A 19,340-nucleotide genomic window follows, 5' to 3' on the forward strand; every position below is an offset into this window, starting at 1 on the left:
GATCAGAATATATTTAAACGCGTCAGGCAGATGGTGTTGCACGTTGATTACATGCAAGGTAGTGAGTGGAGTGTGCAGAGCGGAGGCTTGCTGTGTGTAAATCAGACCGGCGAATCGTATATCTTTCGGGGCACCGCCGGCGTCGACCTTATTCGGGCGTGGAGAAGAAACACGGGATGCGGGAACACATGCGGCGAGAGCGTGTGCTCCTACATCAACTTCAAGACATCGACTCCGACTTTGACTTCAATTCGCGACCAACAATCGACCACTGCTTCTGTTGAGCATCTGAATATGTAAAGCTACAAAAAGGCAGATGTGCAAAACAAAACAGAAAAACTAAAAGATTTATAATATTACGTTGTTTTCGATTATCCGAGGAAAAAATATTACTTGCAGTTACTGTAGGGGTTGCACGGTAGTTTGCACTTAAAATATTACCCTAGCAGACCTTGAAAGTATTCTATTATCGGCAAACATTTCCCAAGATCACAAATTTGGTGAATTGAGAATGTCGGCAGGTTTCCGGTGCTTTTACTTTTAGGTACTTTTGATTTCCTCTTTTTGGTTTGCTGCTCGCTCCTCCACCAAAAATTTTATTTCATATACCCGCCGGGATAGAGAAACATAAAAAGTCATAATAAAATGGCCAAGTGCGTCTAATATTCGGTGCCGTGCGTTTAACGTCTGGCGTCTAACGTCTTGTTCGCTTATTGGCCCGCCTCGTTATTTATTGCTTTCGCCGGCAGCTTTTCAATGCGCCCTCTCCAGTCTGGACGTCCATTTCCTCGATTGTGTTTGACGTATAATTGATCAAATAACTGAAATAAGCTAGCTAAATGTATACGTCTGGAAATGGCCTCAACATTTTGCGCAAAATTCCACTAGAAACATCTGCTCCCGAGGAGAAATCTTAAAGTCAAACAAGAAAATTTGTTATTTTAATCAGAAAATCAGAAAATGTTATTTTTTCCCAGCGGTAGTAAGAGATTTTATTCGGTTTGTTGATGTTTTTATTATTTCAACTTCCTCTGCGCGGTTATGATGCACTGCGCGTTTAATTTAAAGTGAATCCCAAGCCGGAGCTCGATTTAGATTCGGATTTAAATTATGCGCAACGTTCGCAAGGTTTCTGGAACGTTTCCGAAACGTCTGCGCGCGCGTTGAGTGAGTGAGTTTTCGGACGGGCACGGGTTATTCGTTTGGTTTCGTTTCGGAATGGCTTCCGCATGTGTTGCACGAAATTTCACTAAAACTCATTGCGCTCGGTTGAAAATGAAAATCAAAATGGAAATGCTAGCCGAGGCTAAAACACCAACGACATAAAATCAGTGGTCGGCAGACTGTGGAGGCACAACTTTCTTAATAATATTAAATAAAAATTGAATTCATTGTATATCGTTTGAGTTTTTCCGAAAGCCGGCAGCAATTATTTAAGAACCAATTAGGTTTTTTTGCTTCACCGCCAAGTCTCCTCCATTGTCTTTTAGGGAACAATCGAACGTTGCATGAATTCACAATCACTTTGTTTCTTAGGAATTTTTTTCCCAACTTAACAAAAAAAAAAGTTTCCGATTTCAAATTCAAATTCAGAAATTTTGTAACAAAACCAAAAATTCCGCATTTTCCTCACAACTTGAAGCCCCCAATGAATAAGAATGAAGGACACAAGAAGATCTGTTGGACGGTCTTTGGCTCGTCGGATATTTAAAGAGATTTTTTACGTTCGACGGCATTCGATCAACGTCCGTCCGATGATTGTCTCGCATTTGAATCGGAAAACAATTCACCGTCGCGAGCGCAACAGAAGCGCGCGCCCCGTCCTGTCACCGCTCACGTTTTATGGTCTTCCTCTGCTTTCTTTGATTCTTTGATTTCAGCGCATGCTATAGAAACGCGTCACATACGAACTGTCACTTCAACCAATTTCGACTTTTTGTATCTATATTAAAATAAAATAAAATAAGTTTGAGTAAATTACAAATGAAGCCATTTCCTTAAGTAATTTCTATATTGACAGCAATTAATTTCAATTCGTTCGAATGTGGAAAGAATTTCGTTTTTAATTAAATCGATTTTTCATAGATTCCAATTAATTGCTCAACTATTCTATGTCTTCCTGCGGACTGGAATTCGAGTCGTTTGCTATAACAAATTCCGCCTTAATAAATTGTCAATGTGTAATTACTGTGGATTTTTCAATTTTGTTTCGTCTCCGATCGTTTGCACCTTGGCGCAAACTCACGACCACCTTAAAGTCATTAATTAAAAATTTATGAACGGTTCTTCGAGGAACTTGTAACGACATCCCTTTCTTAAGTACCGCACTATTAGTTTAATTTATAATTAACTTTAGATTGTTATGACTTTTTTGATGTGGATAAAACTACAGATGCGGTTCTGTAAAATTTAAACTTTTCAACATGATATTCGTCGCAAACGATTTTAATTAGCGCAAAGTTACGATCATGAAACTTGCGCCATCGTCGCCTCGTCGGCGGCGCGCGTTTAATTCGCTTAATGAATTAATGAATTATGAAATCGAAATTATTAGAGTCGGTGGCAATTAAAGGATGGAAAAAAGCACGGACCAGTTCTATGCGAAGCTCGAAATAAAGTCATAAGTCATAAGTTATGACTACTACATCTACAGATACAAGTCGCGCTCGTAAGAAAATCGTAAAATCGTGGCAATTAATTAAGAAAGCCACATAAATAGAAGTACGCGCATTCGTCATGAAAACTATTTACTAAATGAATACGAACTGCATTTTATTTGGTTATATTCTTAATAAAACCTTAACTAGCTGTCCGGCGTAATTAATTAACGTGGAAACAGATATTCGGAACATATTCACGGCGGATTTATTCGGAAATAACCGTTTGTTACGTTGTGAAGTAGATAATTAACTTCATTATCATGTTGCTGCTGGCCGCGCGCAGTGATATAGTAGATTTGTCGGCAGATGGCGTCACATTCGTCAGAACTGTCGCGGATAGTGGCGAAAATTTGCGCGGTTTGCATTAAATCGCCTAAATGACGGCGGTAAATTGCGACTGCACTTATCATGGTGATAACTCGCACAAAACTGTGTCACACACGTGTCTGAATAACCAAAAACTCAAAAATGTTTTGAACTTTTTAAAATAGATGGCGTTACTGAATATCATGTTTTGTATTAATTAAAACTTTGAATTAAAACGAAAAATTACGAGTTGTACGAGTAAGTGCTTACTCTGAACATTAAGCCATTAAACCGTTTAATTTTATGAGTCTCATCATACAAGTCTTGTAATCCTGTAATCCTGATGCGGCTTGACTTCCCAAACATACTCGTTTATTTTTTCGGCGTCCAAAACAACTCATAACATTTTCCCTGCTCATCTTTTCGGTTACTGCGCGCAAGAGAAGAAATATTACCAACACGTTCGAACACTCAATTCAACGCCAACTATGACTGGAGCTTTTGAAAGCCGGGAATGCTCGACATATGTTAATATTAGAGCAGATATTAATGTCTTTAACGCGCCTTGTGAGAGTAGCAGTTGTTGTGTGGTGGAAAAGGGTGTCACATCAAGTCATGCTTTTCGTGGTTAGACTAAAAGCTCAAAAAACTGATTTTTTTGGATTTTTATAAAAGTGTGAACATAATGTATAGCGCAACAAATGTTGATGTAGCAGTCGAAGTCTGCTCGCATTAGACACTCACTTAAATCATTTTTCACACCCTCTGCGTGCGTGTGTGTGTGTTTTTGTTGCTTTTCTCTGAGTTGTGAGCATCTTCACTTCAATTGCGGCGCTCGGCGCGCTTTGTGTCGCACATCGTTTAAGAAGATTCATTACCCTTTTATTTATAATTTATTTTTTCTCTGCATTCGTGTGCCATTCATTCAAGCACCCAAATACATTTATAAGGCTAAGAAATGCGTTTGTTTCACGCGTTTATTTATGAACTGCGTAATGCGTATTTTATGTTAAAATATTACACCAAAAAGAAAACAAATGATTTTCAGCTATTTTATCATAGATGGCGTTAGTTTACGACACCATTGTAGTGGTATTGATTTACATTATGTTCCAACACTTAAATATCACTTTCTGACGTCGGTTTCCCCACGGCTGAGAGTTTCGCACGTACCGTCTGCATATATAATATGCATATAAATTGATACACGTCTGGATGTAATTGTTGATCGGCTTGATACGTCCCACCTATGAATTTATGTCGACTAGCATATACTTTGCATACAGCGCGCTGTATCGTAGTGTACTGACAACGTATACACTGCACTGTGTGAATCCCACAAGCGTGTGCAGTGCCGTCACGCGGAATGAATGTGTTTCGAATGAGTTCGAGCTTGCAGCTTCGGAAATTGAAATTTTGACACGTGTATTTATCTTGTCGCTACCGCGCACCGAGCGCGGATCCAACGCGACTCAAACTCAACAAACTCAAAAATACAGCTAATATTTAGTGTTACAAGTTCGCGTCGGAAATGACGCGGTATCTTTTAATGAAAAATGTGCGCGAACGAAAACTAACCTCACATGAGTGCTATTCAATTTTATCACCTACGGCGTTGGCATAACAGTAGAAATTTAACTTTTTCTGCAAGTGTAAATTATGTCTTCTGTGTTTTTCTTTCTTTGTATTATTTTTATTTTGGTGTATTGTACGAGAGTGTAATAAATTCGCGCACCTCCTCGCACTCTTCTGCAATTTATGGCGCAACGCGTCCGTATGATTTTGCATAACATTGCATTACGTCGCAATAAATATGTAAATGCGCGCGAGCGCGCTAAATTCCCGTTATGAAAACACCGTGCGCGCATATTTCGGCTTCGGACCTCCGAGAGCCGAGGATAAGAAATGCGAGGGTCACAAAATCACCGTGGCACAACAACAACAACCCATCTCTCACAATAAAACTCAAATTTAAAAAACATAAACTTTATAACTATCACTCCTCAGATGGCGCTGGTGGCACCACCAAACCTAATGCAAGTGGAAGCATTGAATTAATCGCGTAAATCAAATCCACTTACCGCTGAAATGTAAAAGATCGCCAGCGTGCATCGACATATTCGGCGCGCGCTGAATAAATGAATGAAGATTTGTTCCTACGTGGATCGTGTGCGGTGCGGCCGCAGAGGCCGAGGTTAATCGTCGGCCGAAGAAACACGCATCATTAATCAAACGTTGCCCACTGGAATATCTATCATTCGGAGGAGTCAATAATTCAATAACCGCGCTCGCCGCATAAATAAATGCCCAACAGTACTAAGTCATATCTGAGTTGATATGTCCGACGAAAACGCCGACGCCGAGTTCGAAATTTTCAAACCGAAAAATCTCGACCCGGTCATATTTCATGTTCGAATTTGAATAATGATCTGTTGCTTCATCAGCGAACTCAAATTCAACGTCATTAAAACAAAAATTTAATGCTATAACTCAATAGATGGCGCTGCTATCACGTGCATGGTGATTATTTTGCATCCGCATTGTTTGTAAGATTGTCAGGTGCGTAGGTATCTCTAAGCTAGTCATTAATGCATTATTTTCCGTATTTCATTATTTCTATAGGTGGGTATTATTGCATTATCCGCTTTCATGCGCTTCATGGTCGCAGATGTGGCGTGGCAATCGATGCCTTCCTGTTTGCGTCCGCACACACAAATTCATTACGTTAATTCGTCTTTGCGCTGCGAGACAGAAAAGACGATGCGTTTAATTCACCATTGTGTTCATGAAAAGTCGGGGTTAAACGTGATAAACACATGTTGTGCACACCATACAATTGACAATTGTGACTTCAAATAATTATATACGTGTATTCAAATTTCACAATTGAATGAATATAAACTTATAATTTCGTAATTAAATATTAAACTGCTTGTATATTCATTGTTTATTCACCTGTCAACATAGAATCCCTTACATCTGCTTTCGGTCAACAGTTCGAACGCCGCTGGATTGTTATTAGTGTAAAGTTTGTTTAATAAATCATTGATTTGCCATCGCGTTGACAAAGGAGCAATTCGCATTAAATAATTTCCAGGACATTAAGCACTGCTCCTCCTCGGACGTTGCAAAGCTCGTTCATTAACGGGGCCCTTTTGGTCACCTGAACTTTCCGACCCGGGATTTCGCGTTATCATCGATAGGACGGGATATTGACGTGTCGAGCGGTCAGATTAAACAACCCCTTTCTACCCTTTTTGAGATGAAAACGAGTATTGTTAAGCTAAGCAAGAGAGCAGGACACAACCTCCAATGGTCATTCGGGCATTCCATTACGGCCTGTTTAAGGGTTGGGTGTTGGGAGAATCGAAGGATTCCTCGCTGGCAAAAACGTCGCTGAGGTGAAAAGCGAAGGTTCAAGCACATTTGCGCTCCCAAAGGAGGTCCACCGCGAGCGTAGGGGTTGAAAAGTCCTTACAGGAGGAGTTAATGGCTCGATTGCGGATATTACGATTTTATCAGCGAATTAATGTCTCACCACCGGCAATATCAATAGTAATTAAACTTAATAATGACCAAAATAGCCACTTTTATTATTTTAACAACCAACGCCATCTATGACCAAATAGTCTTCATCCAATCACAGAATTTATACCTACTGCTGCTAATTTTAATTAAATTTCATTTTTCCCCTTATTTGATTGTTGATTGTTAATTTTGTCCGTGCATGTGTTTATTTAGAGGCTAGTTAATTAATAACAACAAAGAAAATGCAATAAAACATAGAGAAACCCATATTGGGCGAGTGTTTGGCGAGTTGTAAATTAAAATGCAAATTAAACTTCACGCACGAGTAGCACTCGCATTAGCTGGCTAACTGGGTGCAACCATACCGAAATATAAATATTAATTGATCAATTAATTAGCGGCGTCAGCCGAATGCGAAAAATTACAATCGTTCGACGCGTCGTCGCTTTATTAAACATTTATTTAAACACCAATTAATGCCTGTATAAATATGCAATTACGTGCGAAAATTTTACCCGCTCATCAGTATTGGGTAATAATTACATGAGTTTCAGAAAAAATATGAAAAATCGCCATCGTAACTCATTTTATTCAATTTGGTAAGGAACAAAATTGATGACTTATAAAAAATTGTATAGAATTATGCGCAATTATAATAAAACTTCCGGTTTGCTGTGCGTTGTTAGCATTCTTCGCTTTTTCTTCTTCATAATTTGCGTACCAGTGCACTGTTAGCAACGCTCATCGGTTGTAATTGCACGTAATAGCGTATAATTGTGTTACTAATTGCCGGCGAGCTTAACCAACTTGAATGCGAATCGTTTATTATGTTTTATTGCGCTTTGAGCCCGCGCGCTGCATTTTGCGCACGACGCTCTTGCACATCGCGTCAACGCAGAATTATTTCATTATGCGTAATCGCGTATCGTATCCATGGCATGCTGGGTGTGTGTATATTTACATCCGCGCGTGTATGTAAATTGTAAATTGTATTTGTGTTTCAAATTGCTCGCCTTAATTCAATTTCAGCGGCGGCGGCGCGCTCGTTTTCTTATTGTGCGCGCGCTCGAGCGCAATTATGCGCATATTGTTATCCCCATTACGTCTATATCGCTTATATCTGCCGAAGAGTTAGCGTAGTGGCGTGCGGAGAATGGATCGGAATGAAACGAACCCAATTTGGTCTAAGAATCGTCCGTATGTGTCTGCTGCGCTAATGCACGGCCATTGTTGTAGCGCTGCAGCCCACTATGCTGCAACCAGGCACACACTCGATTTGTAATTGTTTTAATTTTGCAATCAGCTACATTAACCACATTCGCCGGGCTTCATTGTGTGTCTTAACATTTCAAATTCTATTTTGTGTGTTAAAAGTGTCTAAAGTGTTTGAGTAGCAATGAATAGCTGGAATTTATGATGATTTGACGTTGGGATCGTGACGAGCATAACTCCAAGCTTGTTACCACTTTAATACCACTACCCAAACGGGGATTATTTGCTTTTAAGCTTGCGAAAAACGCTATAAAATGCTAGTAAAGCACGGTTCTAAGGTGTGTTTGGCGCATTAGTAAATGTCATCGGCGCCATTTTATACATAACCTTTATTAGAACTTACCAGGGTCGTATCTAAACAAAATTTAAGTAATAAAATTGTTTTTTAGGAAAAAAAGTTCGATTTTTAATTTAAAAAAAATACTAAAAATAAATTTGCAAAAAGAAAGTTTCAATACCAATAACAAAAAGCTCATATACAAAAGGAACTTTACTACCGACATCGACGCATACTTGTTGCAGAGTCGAGTCGCTAAGTAATTGGACAAAATTTACAGTTACTTATCGCGAATACAAACGCAAACACAAACAGTGAAATAAGATGAAATCGAAGAGAGAGCCCAGCAGCACACCTTGCGATGAATTTTGCAAGATGCATTGTACGACACTCCAACTTTCGTATTGTCGTCTGACGACGACGACGACTTCGAGACAACTTTGCGCGAGTTTAAACTTGAACGTTTGCGTAAATGTTTACAAATTGCACACACACTCACACACACACAAAGCGAAAAATCTAAACAAACTCGCACGTATATCTCAACCAGTTGAATGCTAAATGTTGAATTTGAAGCCTGGATGCAATTGCAGTTTGTATTTATATTTGTTGGTAGTTTGATCGTTGTTGTTGGTCGTAGTAGCTGCGCAGTTGTTGTTGCATCTCTAACAAGTCTTGAAGATTCGAATGATTGGACGATCGAATGCAGGCGAGCGTCTGAAGATGTCAGCATGCGAGTGTGACAAGGAGAGAAATAGACCAGTGCGCAATTGATGTTTAGATTATATTGAATTGTTGTGTGTGCGCGTTGAGAGTAACGGCAAACATGAGCACGCAGCAGCCGAAGATTTGCATCGATCGCGTCCGAATCGTGCGGATCTTCAAACGCATCTGATTATTTGTCTACTTGACGAATTACCAATGCGTTATTTTTGTTGTATCCGTCGATAAACTAAATTTAAACGTGTTTATGTTCCGCTACTTGAATAAACACTGTATTTTCCTAAAGTGAGGTTATGTTGGTGTGTGTATGTGTGGTTGCATAGTCATAATCGTTGTACTAATGTGCACGCGAAGGCATTTGCGGTATTGATTGAATGCGCCCGATTGCTTATTGCCGATTGTCGACTGTCGTAGACCTCACGAGTACAGTTAATGGCTCTGCGATGCGCACCTTGCAACGACGACTTTGCATACGTACGCCTCACCACAAATTCCAACCACATTCTAAGTATTCGTATTGTCCTCCAATACGCGAGTTAATTACATTTGAATTGCGCAACATCAAACGCAAGTTTTAAAATTTTTATGAAATAAAGTTATTGTTAGGGCTTTTAGAATAAAATAAATTATTCATTGATTGAAAAGTAATCACATTGTTAAAGCGTAATTACCGCCTGATTGATATCGATTTCACATTCAATTGCAACATGATATCGCGATATAATAGCCCTGTAATAAATTTATAAAGCTCGAAAGAATCGTGCTCGTAGATAAAAGCGCTTTATTGCGGCGCACCAACATTAGAGAGAACAATTATTGGTACTTTTATAATAATGATCTGGCATTTATCAGTCCACCCTCTGAAAGGCTCAATACGAGAAGTCATTTTTATCACATCAATAAGCACGCTTTAAGTCATAAAAACATTGCATTCCAATCAAGTTACAATTATTCCCTACTAGCTTTTGCTGGCGACTTCGTCCGGGTAGTATTTAATAAAAATGTAATTCGTTTTACTCTCTTGCTCTAGACATGGTATGTGTCAATTCTATCAATAAGATTCGCAATTCTGTTTTAAAGAAATTAATTATATAAAGAATTGCTAATAATGCACATCAGCGCGCCATCTCGGATTCAACTATTTAACTATAACTATGATTGAATCTCAATGCCAACTTTTATCCTATAGAAAAGGGCTGTCCTTATGGTGTTCCCGGCAATTATTCAAATTTTTTCGCCGTAAATACCATCCTTGAACTTTGACTGATCATTTTCAAACATGAATTGGCCAAATTCGTTTAGAAGTTGTTGAGTTATGCGCTTACCAACATATTATGCGATTTATTTTTATATAGTAGATTGGACTTTATCAAAAAATTTAAAATCAACAACTTTGGTTGATTACCACCATCATACTTCATTGTTCCTCATAAATAACTAAAATATACTTAAAATATATTAAACACAATTAAATTTTATTACCTTCCACCTTTATTAACTTCATAAGAACATTTATTATGATTAATGCCAGTGGTGGCGCACAGCTGCGACTCAATTTTGTTGACATAAATTTAACGAGCAATTAAAATGCGTAATCGTGTTTACGCGCTGCTGTTCCGCGCATCAACATCAACACCATCTTGCGACACTAATGACCAAACCATAACTACGTCAAATGTTCAATAAGTGTATTGTTATGACATTATTCCAGCAAGTATAAAATTATAACATACCTACTTAAAACCACTCTAACAAAATTAGCCACAAGAACAAACTTCACAGTGTCATCAATGGCATGAAATCAGAAAATTGGAAAATATGCAACGCAAAAGGAATTAAATTACAAGTTATGACATTAATCCGTCGCTAATGGGATAAAGTTTGCTAGAAAATTGGTCGGATGTTCAAAACTATCGCAACTTTTGCTATTATGTAAGAATATAATCGAGTCTTGGACAAATTAGACACGACTAAATTTCAAATTATGCCTGGTTTATTCAATAAAAATGGCAAAAGACACAAAAATCAGCTTGTAATGTGGTAATATGAAACAAATTTCACAATTTGTATATTTATTGCGAAAATAACTCAAGTACACGCTTAAAAGTTTCAGCGGCAATAAAAAATCACAAGAAAAAATTTAATGAATAATAAGTAGGCTTTAATATGACGTGCGGTGAAAATATGAAAATCCACAATGAATAATTTCAAAAACACGTCATAAACTTTGAAAATATCATGCATTTAATTAATAAATCAAAATCAAATATTACGCTAAATAAAGTTTTCATTTCAATGTAAATACTAAAAGTAGAATAAAAAGTTCAAACGAAATTGGAGAAGTCAATAAAACGTGGAAATTGAAAATTCCGGCGGTTTACACTCGGAAATGCTCTTAGTGAATATTAGGATATCAAGATATGGTGTGTGGTGTGTAACGTTCAAAGTTAAAAGTTGAAAAACGAGTATTTGAAGTTTCCACAAATCAAATACTGAATGTTAAAAACGTAAAATTAAAAAATCAAAAATTTTGTTAAAATTCAATTTTTAACGTTCCTGTTAAAATAAAAATATAGGGCAATGAAATTGAGTAATAAATCTTAATAATTTCCTAAATTGGTGTGATAACAAGGGTTGTGAACCCTTTCAGCGCCACAGTAGAGTAAAATATGCCCGAATGTAGCTCTCGAATGAGTTATGCCACATGTTCATATTCTCATCCCTCATTCGCACCGATTCGACGTTCGCAGCTCAGAGCCGGAAGTCGAAATTGGAAAAGTTGAGGGGCGAGATTGAAAAGATTGAATTTCCGTGCGCGCCGACACGTATTCCGCATTTCCGGCGGGTATAAATAGTACCCGTGCGCGCGCGAGGTGTTTTTAATAACTTTTAATAGATGTAAATAGGAAGAGAGATGGAAGTTGCCACATTTCCAACATTCCAACATTTTAATTCATTGCACATTCACTGAAAGATAAACTAAATATCCTGTAATATAAATTTATAAACGATAATTTAGTTTAGTTTAGTTTACTTTGTAACTTTAGTAAAATATTTTTGTGTATATAAATTGCATTTACTCTGGTTTACTTTGCATAATAGCCTAGCAACAGAATTTAATCATTCGTGACGATTTCTTGTACAAAATCAACATTAAATTGTTCCGAATCTAAGTAAACGGCAAAAGCAATGTCCTTGACAAGTCCAACAAGCAATTTACTCCATGAAATTCTAAATTTGTCTCTGTAGCATCAATAAATTGTAAAGCTCTTTCTTGTCACGAGTTTCTTTGAGACTAACGCTTCAGTCTATGTTCCCTTTTCACTTTACGATTCCGACTTGTGCTGTCGCGACGCACGCGCAAACATAACAGTGTCCTTTTCCTGCCTCATTTATTCGACCTTCGCCGAACATTTAACATCTAAGTCCTTGTTATAACAAATGAAGTAAAGTGAAGTAAAAAGAAGAAAGAGAACAAAAAGAGTTGAGTTGCTCATCAAGCTGAACATGGCCGAATAAAGATTTTTCCGTGGAGAATAACCTAAATCTCGCAAGGTTGGCAATTTCTTGGAATTAATATCTTGCAAAAATAATTTCGCTAAAACCAGGTTGTGTCTCGTTCTTCCTGCCGCGTCTGTGAATTAGTACACTTTTTAATTTGAAAAAACGAGAAGGACTTTGACTTCAATGCGGCTTATTTCACCACGATGACAAGATTTCTTGCTCGGTTACTAAGCGCAATGAAGGGAACAAATGCAACAACCGGGGAATTAATTTCCGTGCTTTTACTAAAGGTTTCATTTCCTTTTTTTAATGGAATAGACAAAAAATTCAAAAAAGTATAAAATTAAATCTTAAAATCTTAAAACTTAAAACTTTTCAAGGAAACTTCCATGAAATAACATTTATGTAACTTGTAAATTTTACTCTGATTCAATTACCAAAACAAATAAATAGCAAAACACGACGCCGGATGATCAAATGGTCCTTGTGCCAGATTTATTTCCATGTAAAATTATTTTCATGTAAAAAGTATACGCAGAAGCACACAAATTGCGTGATAAATATGATAATTTATTCTCTGTACGAAATGCAAACAAAGTTCATGACGCCGCCGCACTCATTCGAATCTATACTTTATAACACAATCGTTGAAAATCCTCGCGACCGCGAGTCAAGTGTAACTTTTGATTGTGTGTTAATTAAGCGCTAATTCAATTTACTGGGACGTGCGAATTATGCGCTGGCGCGTTTAACGCAATTAGAATTCACGATTCGTCATTTATTTTCCCTTTTAATTACGTCGTCCATAACACATAGGTAGCAATATTTAGGTATAAATTAAACGTATAAATAACGTAATTAAATGAACGTGACACCGTGGTAATAAAGTTGAATGCTATTGCAGTAAATTAAATGAAATTGCTGCAAGTCGAGACAAAATCAAAGTGATTGGCAAAGTGATTCACGGATGAGTGAAGAGGAGAAGTTGTGTGTGAATTCGCGTTCATTTGCACAATGGAAAGTTGCAACGCAATGAAGTAATCGATTGCATAAAAATATGTGTTTTAAAATTATTATGCGCACAATCGGAACACGTGTGTATGCACGATGTGAAAGTACTGCATGAAACGATGCGCTCAAATGTAAATTTTGTAATGTGAATGTGACACTAGGAAGTGAATTATTAAATATTAAATGTTAAATGATATTTGCATAAAATATTCTCGATTTTATATTTCCGGGAGAAGAGAGAAAAAGAGTCAATATTAAAAATTTATGAATGCGAATGCGCTGTAATAAAATTGCAATACTGTTTGCTTGAGGTTTCACAGAATTCTCATCAAGTGAGCAAACTTGAAAGTAAAGCTCCAAACAAATAAGAAATTTATGGTGCAATCATTCATTTAAAAACTATCGACATTTATTTGGAAACAATATTCTATGAAAAAATTATCTTTTGCCCGCGACTTCGTTTGTGGAAATTTTGATTAAAAAGCTTATATGTTATTATTACTCAGTTGATTTTTGTGCTTAATATGCGCAAAATCCATTAATAAAACTATAGTTTCTATTTAAAAATGATAAAATCTCTCTTATATAAAAGGTACAAATGTAAATCATGTACTTTAACGCCATCCCAACTTGAATTATGTAACTATAACTATGATTAAATCTCCTTAAGAACTTTCATCCCTTATTTTGCCTCCTTCAAGGCATAATTTTGCTACCAAACTTTACATGATTCACCGCCATTCTAATCTAAAGATTGTCAGAAATTTTCATCAAAATCTATCCAGTCGTTATGGTGTTAATGAGGAACATACATACATAAATTCTCATATTCTTATGTAAATAGATAAATATATAAATTTAAAATGTTTTGAAAGTTCCCGTCACCAACCAACACCAAAACAAATCCTAAATGTTAAAATATTATTCTACCGTACTTTTCCTTTCCTCCACCTCGTATTACTTGCTTCTGGCTGTGATTAACAACCTCCAAAACTTTGCAGACATTCTGGCATCTGTAACCGCTGAAGCCAAAACTCACCTGCAACAGAAAACACAAAAATCAATATTGTATTCCACAAAACATTCAACATTATTTTACATTTATTTTATTTTCGTAGGTTAGACCGCGAGAACGCCCTGAACCACCGCGCATCACTAAAAGACCATCGCAACCACCACTCGTTACTCCACCATCAAGTCAGCCATCATTCGCGGCGTAAAGATCAAACCTACACCAAACGCCACCGCCAAAAGTTACTGCAAGGCAGTTTAGAGAACGTTTCCTCAAATCCGCTCGGCGACCACAAACCCACCGAATCCACGCTCAGAAGAAGTCGCAGTTTAGCTATATCCAGAGAGGATATTTTTACTAATCTTGACATCCCGAATCCGACACGCGCCCGAAGGAGATCACAGTTGATCCCAAGAGCGAAATTGATTGATCGTTGCAACAAGTAAGCAATATTTTATTATTTATTTATTTTCAATATAAAACTTCTAAAATAATATAAAATTTTCAGCTCTTCAAGGAGTTCCCTTCAGAGAGGCATAAGCCACGAGAGCTTGTATACAGATCACAGTACTTTGAGTGTATTGACACGTGGTCCATTAGAGTACGCTGTTCCACAACAACAACCAGGGTTTAAGTACCGCGAAGACGTGTCATCTTCACAATATTTACCCTCGGTTGGACACCTGAGACATTCCACAACGGATATTGATAGTCTAGAACACGACGCTGCCAACTACAAGCCGCAACCTCAACAAGTATCGTCTCACCACAACAACCACCACCAGCAACACCACACGGAAGACAGTGGTTTAAGTCTTCCAAACTATTACCCCGATAGTAAATGTGACACGGACCATTCGTTCACTGACAACGTATCAGTTGGTAACTTCACACGAGATTCTAAATATCGTCAGTCTTCTTTATATCCGGAAAGCACCAATATTTCCTATGATGAGAATATTGTTTTGAGTAAAACACAACTTTATGATAAAGTAGAAGAGCATTACCATCAGAGTAAACCACGTACCATTAGAGGTAACACCCCGTATTATAATCCCGAGCCGGAAACTTATGTAAAACCACGTAGTCTACCAAATTTCGCTGGTGCTAGCAACGGTTACGAGTCTGATTCAACTTTGTCCGATTACGACCCCAAATACTACGAACCGGTTGAGCGAACCAGTTCGGATAGTAACAACGAGGCCAGGCCCAATCATCAACAAAGGAACAACCGCAACACATTGAAGAGGAACCCATCATTCAAGAACTGCGTCCTGAAAAGAAGAGTCTGTATATTACAGCGGTGAACCCCAAGTCTACTCCCACTACCAACAACAACAGCAACAGCAGCAGCAGAATCATTATCAGGAGCGGACCACATACGAGGAGAGTGAGTCCAAGTCGGAATTCTCTAATATAGAAGCGAATCCTATATATGATGAAATTCCCGCGCTCGCTGCCGACAAAGATTTGATCAAGACAAGCATCCAAGTTCCACCGCAGGAAGAAGCTGAAGAGGAATATCGACCAGATGATTATAAAACAGTTGTGAGTGTTCCCGAACAACAGAAGCCGTCCAGTGACGAGGACGACGTCAAGGAAGCAAAGAAACACAGTCATAATTATCTTAAAGAATTTTTAGAGACGCAGAAAGGTTCCAAGAAGCCTTTGCAAAACTTTTTGAGTAAGCGAATTTCAAGAGCTTTTAATTCGACCCAGGATACTACGGTTGGAGACGTTATCAAATCCGGAAAGAAGAATACCAACTTAATTGAAAATCAATACTTTTCATTGCCTGATATTACCGTGAGCAAGAACTTGCAAAAGTGCGAGAAGATCGATCGCAAACTTCGTAAGTGTGAAAAACTTCAGAAATCCCCTTCAGACGTGTCTACCAATCGGTTCATAGTTAATATTGGTAATCATTTTGACGTTACAGCAAGGAGTTCCATTCCGGTGGATTTTGAACTTAAAATTTCGAAAATACCCAAAGCTAAAAAGAATAAATCTGATAAGAACTTTATTGAAGCAGTGAAAACATTAAATCAAACACTGAACGGTGTTAAAGGTGAGGTACAGAAAAATCCTAAAGTTATTGTAAACGGAGAAGAAATCAACACTAACGAATTATTTCAACGTGATAAAGAAGTTGAGGTACTCATTGAAGATACCAAAATGTCTAACATAAACAATGGAACGTTAAATAAAGAATTCCAATCAAAAATCAACACCATGAGGAATTACTGGGGGAGTATGGTTGGTAAAGATCCAAAAGAAAAAGAATCAATGATTCAAGCTGCTCAAAAAAGAAGAAAAGCAAGATCCCATTAAAGACGTGACCAAAGAACGTGGTAAATGTAAAATAGTCGGAATGCAAACAAAAATCGAAGAAGTCAAAAAGAAGTTTGAAGCAGATCCCAATGAAAAGAAGGAATCTGATGCGGAAGCTAAAGCCCCATCAAGGGTTCAGATGACTAAGCAATTTTTCGAGAATAATGATGCACAACTCCAAAAAGCCACAAACAAACAAGGACTACTTGAGAATCCCTACTTTGATAACCAATTTGAAAGCTTAAACCCCAACACTCTGGAATTGATAGAACAGGATGATAAATATGAGGAAATTATTGTAAGGAATGATGATCCTCTTCCAATACCAACAGCTGCTAAAGTGGAAAAAGATATTAAAACGGTAAAAGAAACAAATGATGCAAATCAGTGTAAAGAAAAAGAAAAATCAGCTGTAAAGAAATCAAAATCCATTGAACCAGAATTTGATCATATCCGTTACAGAGTAGTAAAATCTGATTTATTCCAAAAGAAGATCTTTGCAAAATGTGACAAGGAATCACAATTTGATGGCCTAATGCAATATTTACAAGATTATTCCTTCCAAGAGTTATTAATCGATAACAACATTGTTATCATTGAACCAATTAGAACCAATATTCAATATGTGGGATCTAACAATGCACATCACACAAACAAAGTGACCAAATTCATCAGAACTCCTGGTAAACCACCATCAAATATAGAAAGTGTAGGTCTTAGAAAACACTTCTTCTATCACCCAATCAGAGTAAACCGAGAAGTCAACGATGATGAACTCCTAACCCTGATACAGTAAAACAAGTAAGGCAAATGTTTGAAGGACAAATGCCTAGATCCCAAAGCTCAAAACACCTAGACGCTTTGACAAAACAGACTGTACAGTATATCAGACCTGTAGATCCTGATAAAGATAGATGTTCTGCATCTGACGGTAGTTCCAACATGTCAGAATGTGATGAAAACGATGAATACGATGAAGAAGCAGATGTATGTTGTGAATATGTAAGCGAAGACATCTTGGAAAAGATCAGAGAATGCGGAACTTCTGTAACTTACTACGGAGGAAGAGTTACAGCTAAACGTAAACCACAAGCCATGACCAAGGCAATCATGGATGAGATCCAGAATCAAAAGAATCAGAAACCCAAGTGTAACTGTGCATGCAAATATAAAACCCGAGATGTTTCAACAGTAAACCAAGAAACACCACCAAATCAAAATCAAGAACCTAATTCCTACCAAGGAGTTAAGTTCAAGTTACTTAAGTCTAACAGTTGCAGTTCACGTTTGGAGCTAGTAGGAACCAAGAATCTAAGTGAATACAGAAAGAAATTCATAATGAAACAAAAGCAGATTTTAGACGAACATAACCTCAAGAAGCAAAACGCATTGACAAAGAGTATCAACGAAAAGAATCACATCAATGAGTCTATCAAAGAAGTGAATGTCCAGAGTAATGTCCAAATGATCAACGAACTCAACGCTCATACTCATCCAGTCGCAAATGGTAATAAACTAAATCACACGAAAGAAAATGGTCATAAACCCTTGATGGCCACTATGAACGTCAATATCATGAACGGCGCAAACAACGTCAACCACGTGACGCACGTGACCAGCGTGAACCAATCTCCGAAAATCATCGGTGAAGAAATGAAGGCGAAGAAACTCATCCAGTGGGGTGAAATGCGAGAGGATAACAAAACCTACTCCGGGATCACGTACACACACAATAACCATAAAGCAAAGACGTATGATTTTTACGAGAAAGTTAAAATCAAACCGAAAAAGACCGAGGAGATGGAGTTTGAACCGTACGAGGTGGCTAATTGATGGCTACACGTGGCGACCATTAATTATTATAATATTTCAATACAACGAATAACAAGAAGCAGTAAATATGAATTTAGGAGTAATTTAGAAGAGAGTAGCTATAAATAATGAAAGTAAATAAGGTGTGCGAAGAAAGGCTATAAAGATTTGCAAGCGATTGTGGCGAAAATAATAATAAAATACTGAAATTGCCAAGAGTAACACGAAGGAGTATATTCCGGCGAAAATTTAATTGCATTTAGTTATTAATCCCTAGTCGTTAATTATATGCTTTTAATCTAACTAAAGTACGACCAAAAATTTCTTGAAAATATTAAAATCGAAAAACGCATTCATATTTTATTTTAATGATTTGTAATTATTTGTATTTCTTGTTTTAACCATATTATGCACTAATAACGAATTTTAATATATTATAATTATGATAAAATTATTGATTATGAAAAGCATTGTTGATAAATTGTTTAAATGTTATATAAGTATTTATTAGATTTATGAATAAATATAAATATGTATCAAGCACCCAAAATATAAATTTTATTTTATATATGTATTTTATGTATTATTAATTATAATTGTAATAATTGTAAAATATATAATAAATAAACGGGGATATATTTAATATATAACTACCTTTTGCTCGCGACTTCGTCCCGGTAGTGTTTAATAAAAATGTAGTTCGTTTTACTCTCTTGTTCTAGACATAGTATGTGACAATTCTATCAATAAGATTCGAAATTTTATTTTAAAGAAATTAATTATATAAAGATTTGCTAATAATGCACTTCAGCGCGCCATCTCGGATTCAACTATTTAACTATAACTATGATTGAATCTCAATGCCAACTTTCATCTTATAGAAAACGGCTGTCTTTAGGATTTT

General features: G+C 37.0%; 1 protein-coding gene across 1 annotated transcript; it reads left to right on the forward strand.

Moving 5' to 3' along the window:
- The first annotated feature begins 30 nt into the window (after window positions 1-30).
- LOC135802111 (protein javelin-like) lies at window positions 31-18,887 on the forward strand. The gene is given in 6 exon segments (XM_065315633.1): window positions 31-61; window positions 14,330-14,735; window positions 14,802-15,586; window positions 15,588-16,615; window positions 16,617-17,397; window positions 17,400-18,887. Coding segments are annotated over 6 exon segments (4,089 nt in total). The 3' UTR covers window positions 18,458-18,887.
- Window positions 18,888-19,340: the final 453 nt, after the last annotated feature.

This window comes from Atheta coriaria, unplaced genomic scaffold, assembly GCF_025399875.1.
Source record: "Atheta coriaria isolate IRGN ID8LTWV9N9 unplaced genomic scaffold, Caltech_Dcor_3.1 hic_scaffold_15_pilon, whole genome shotgun sequence".
Taxonomy (NCBI): Eukaryota; Metazoa; Arthropoda; class Insecta; order Coleoptera; family Staphylinidae; genus Dalotia; species Dalotia coriaria.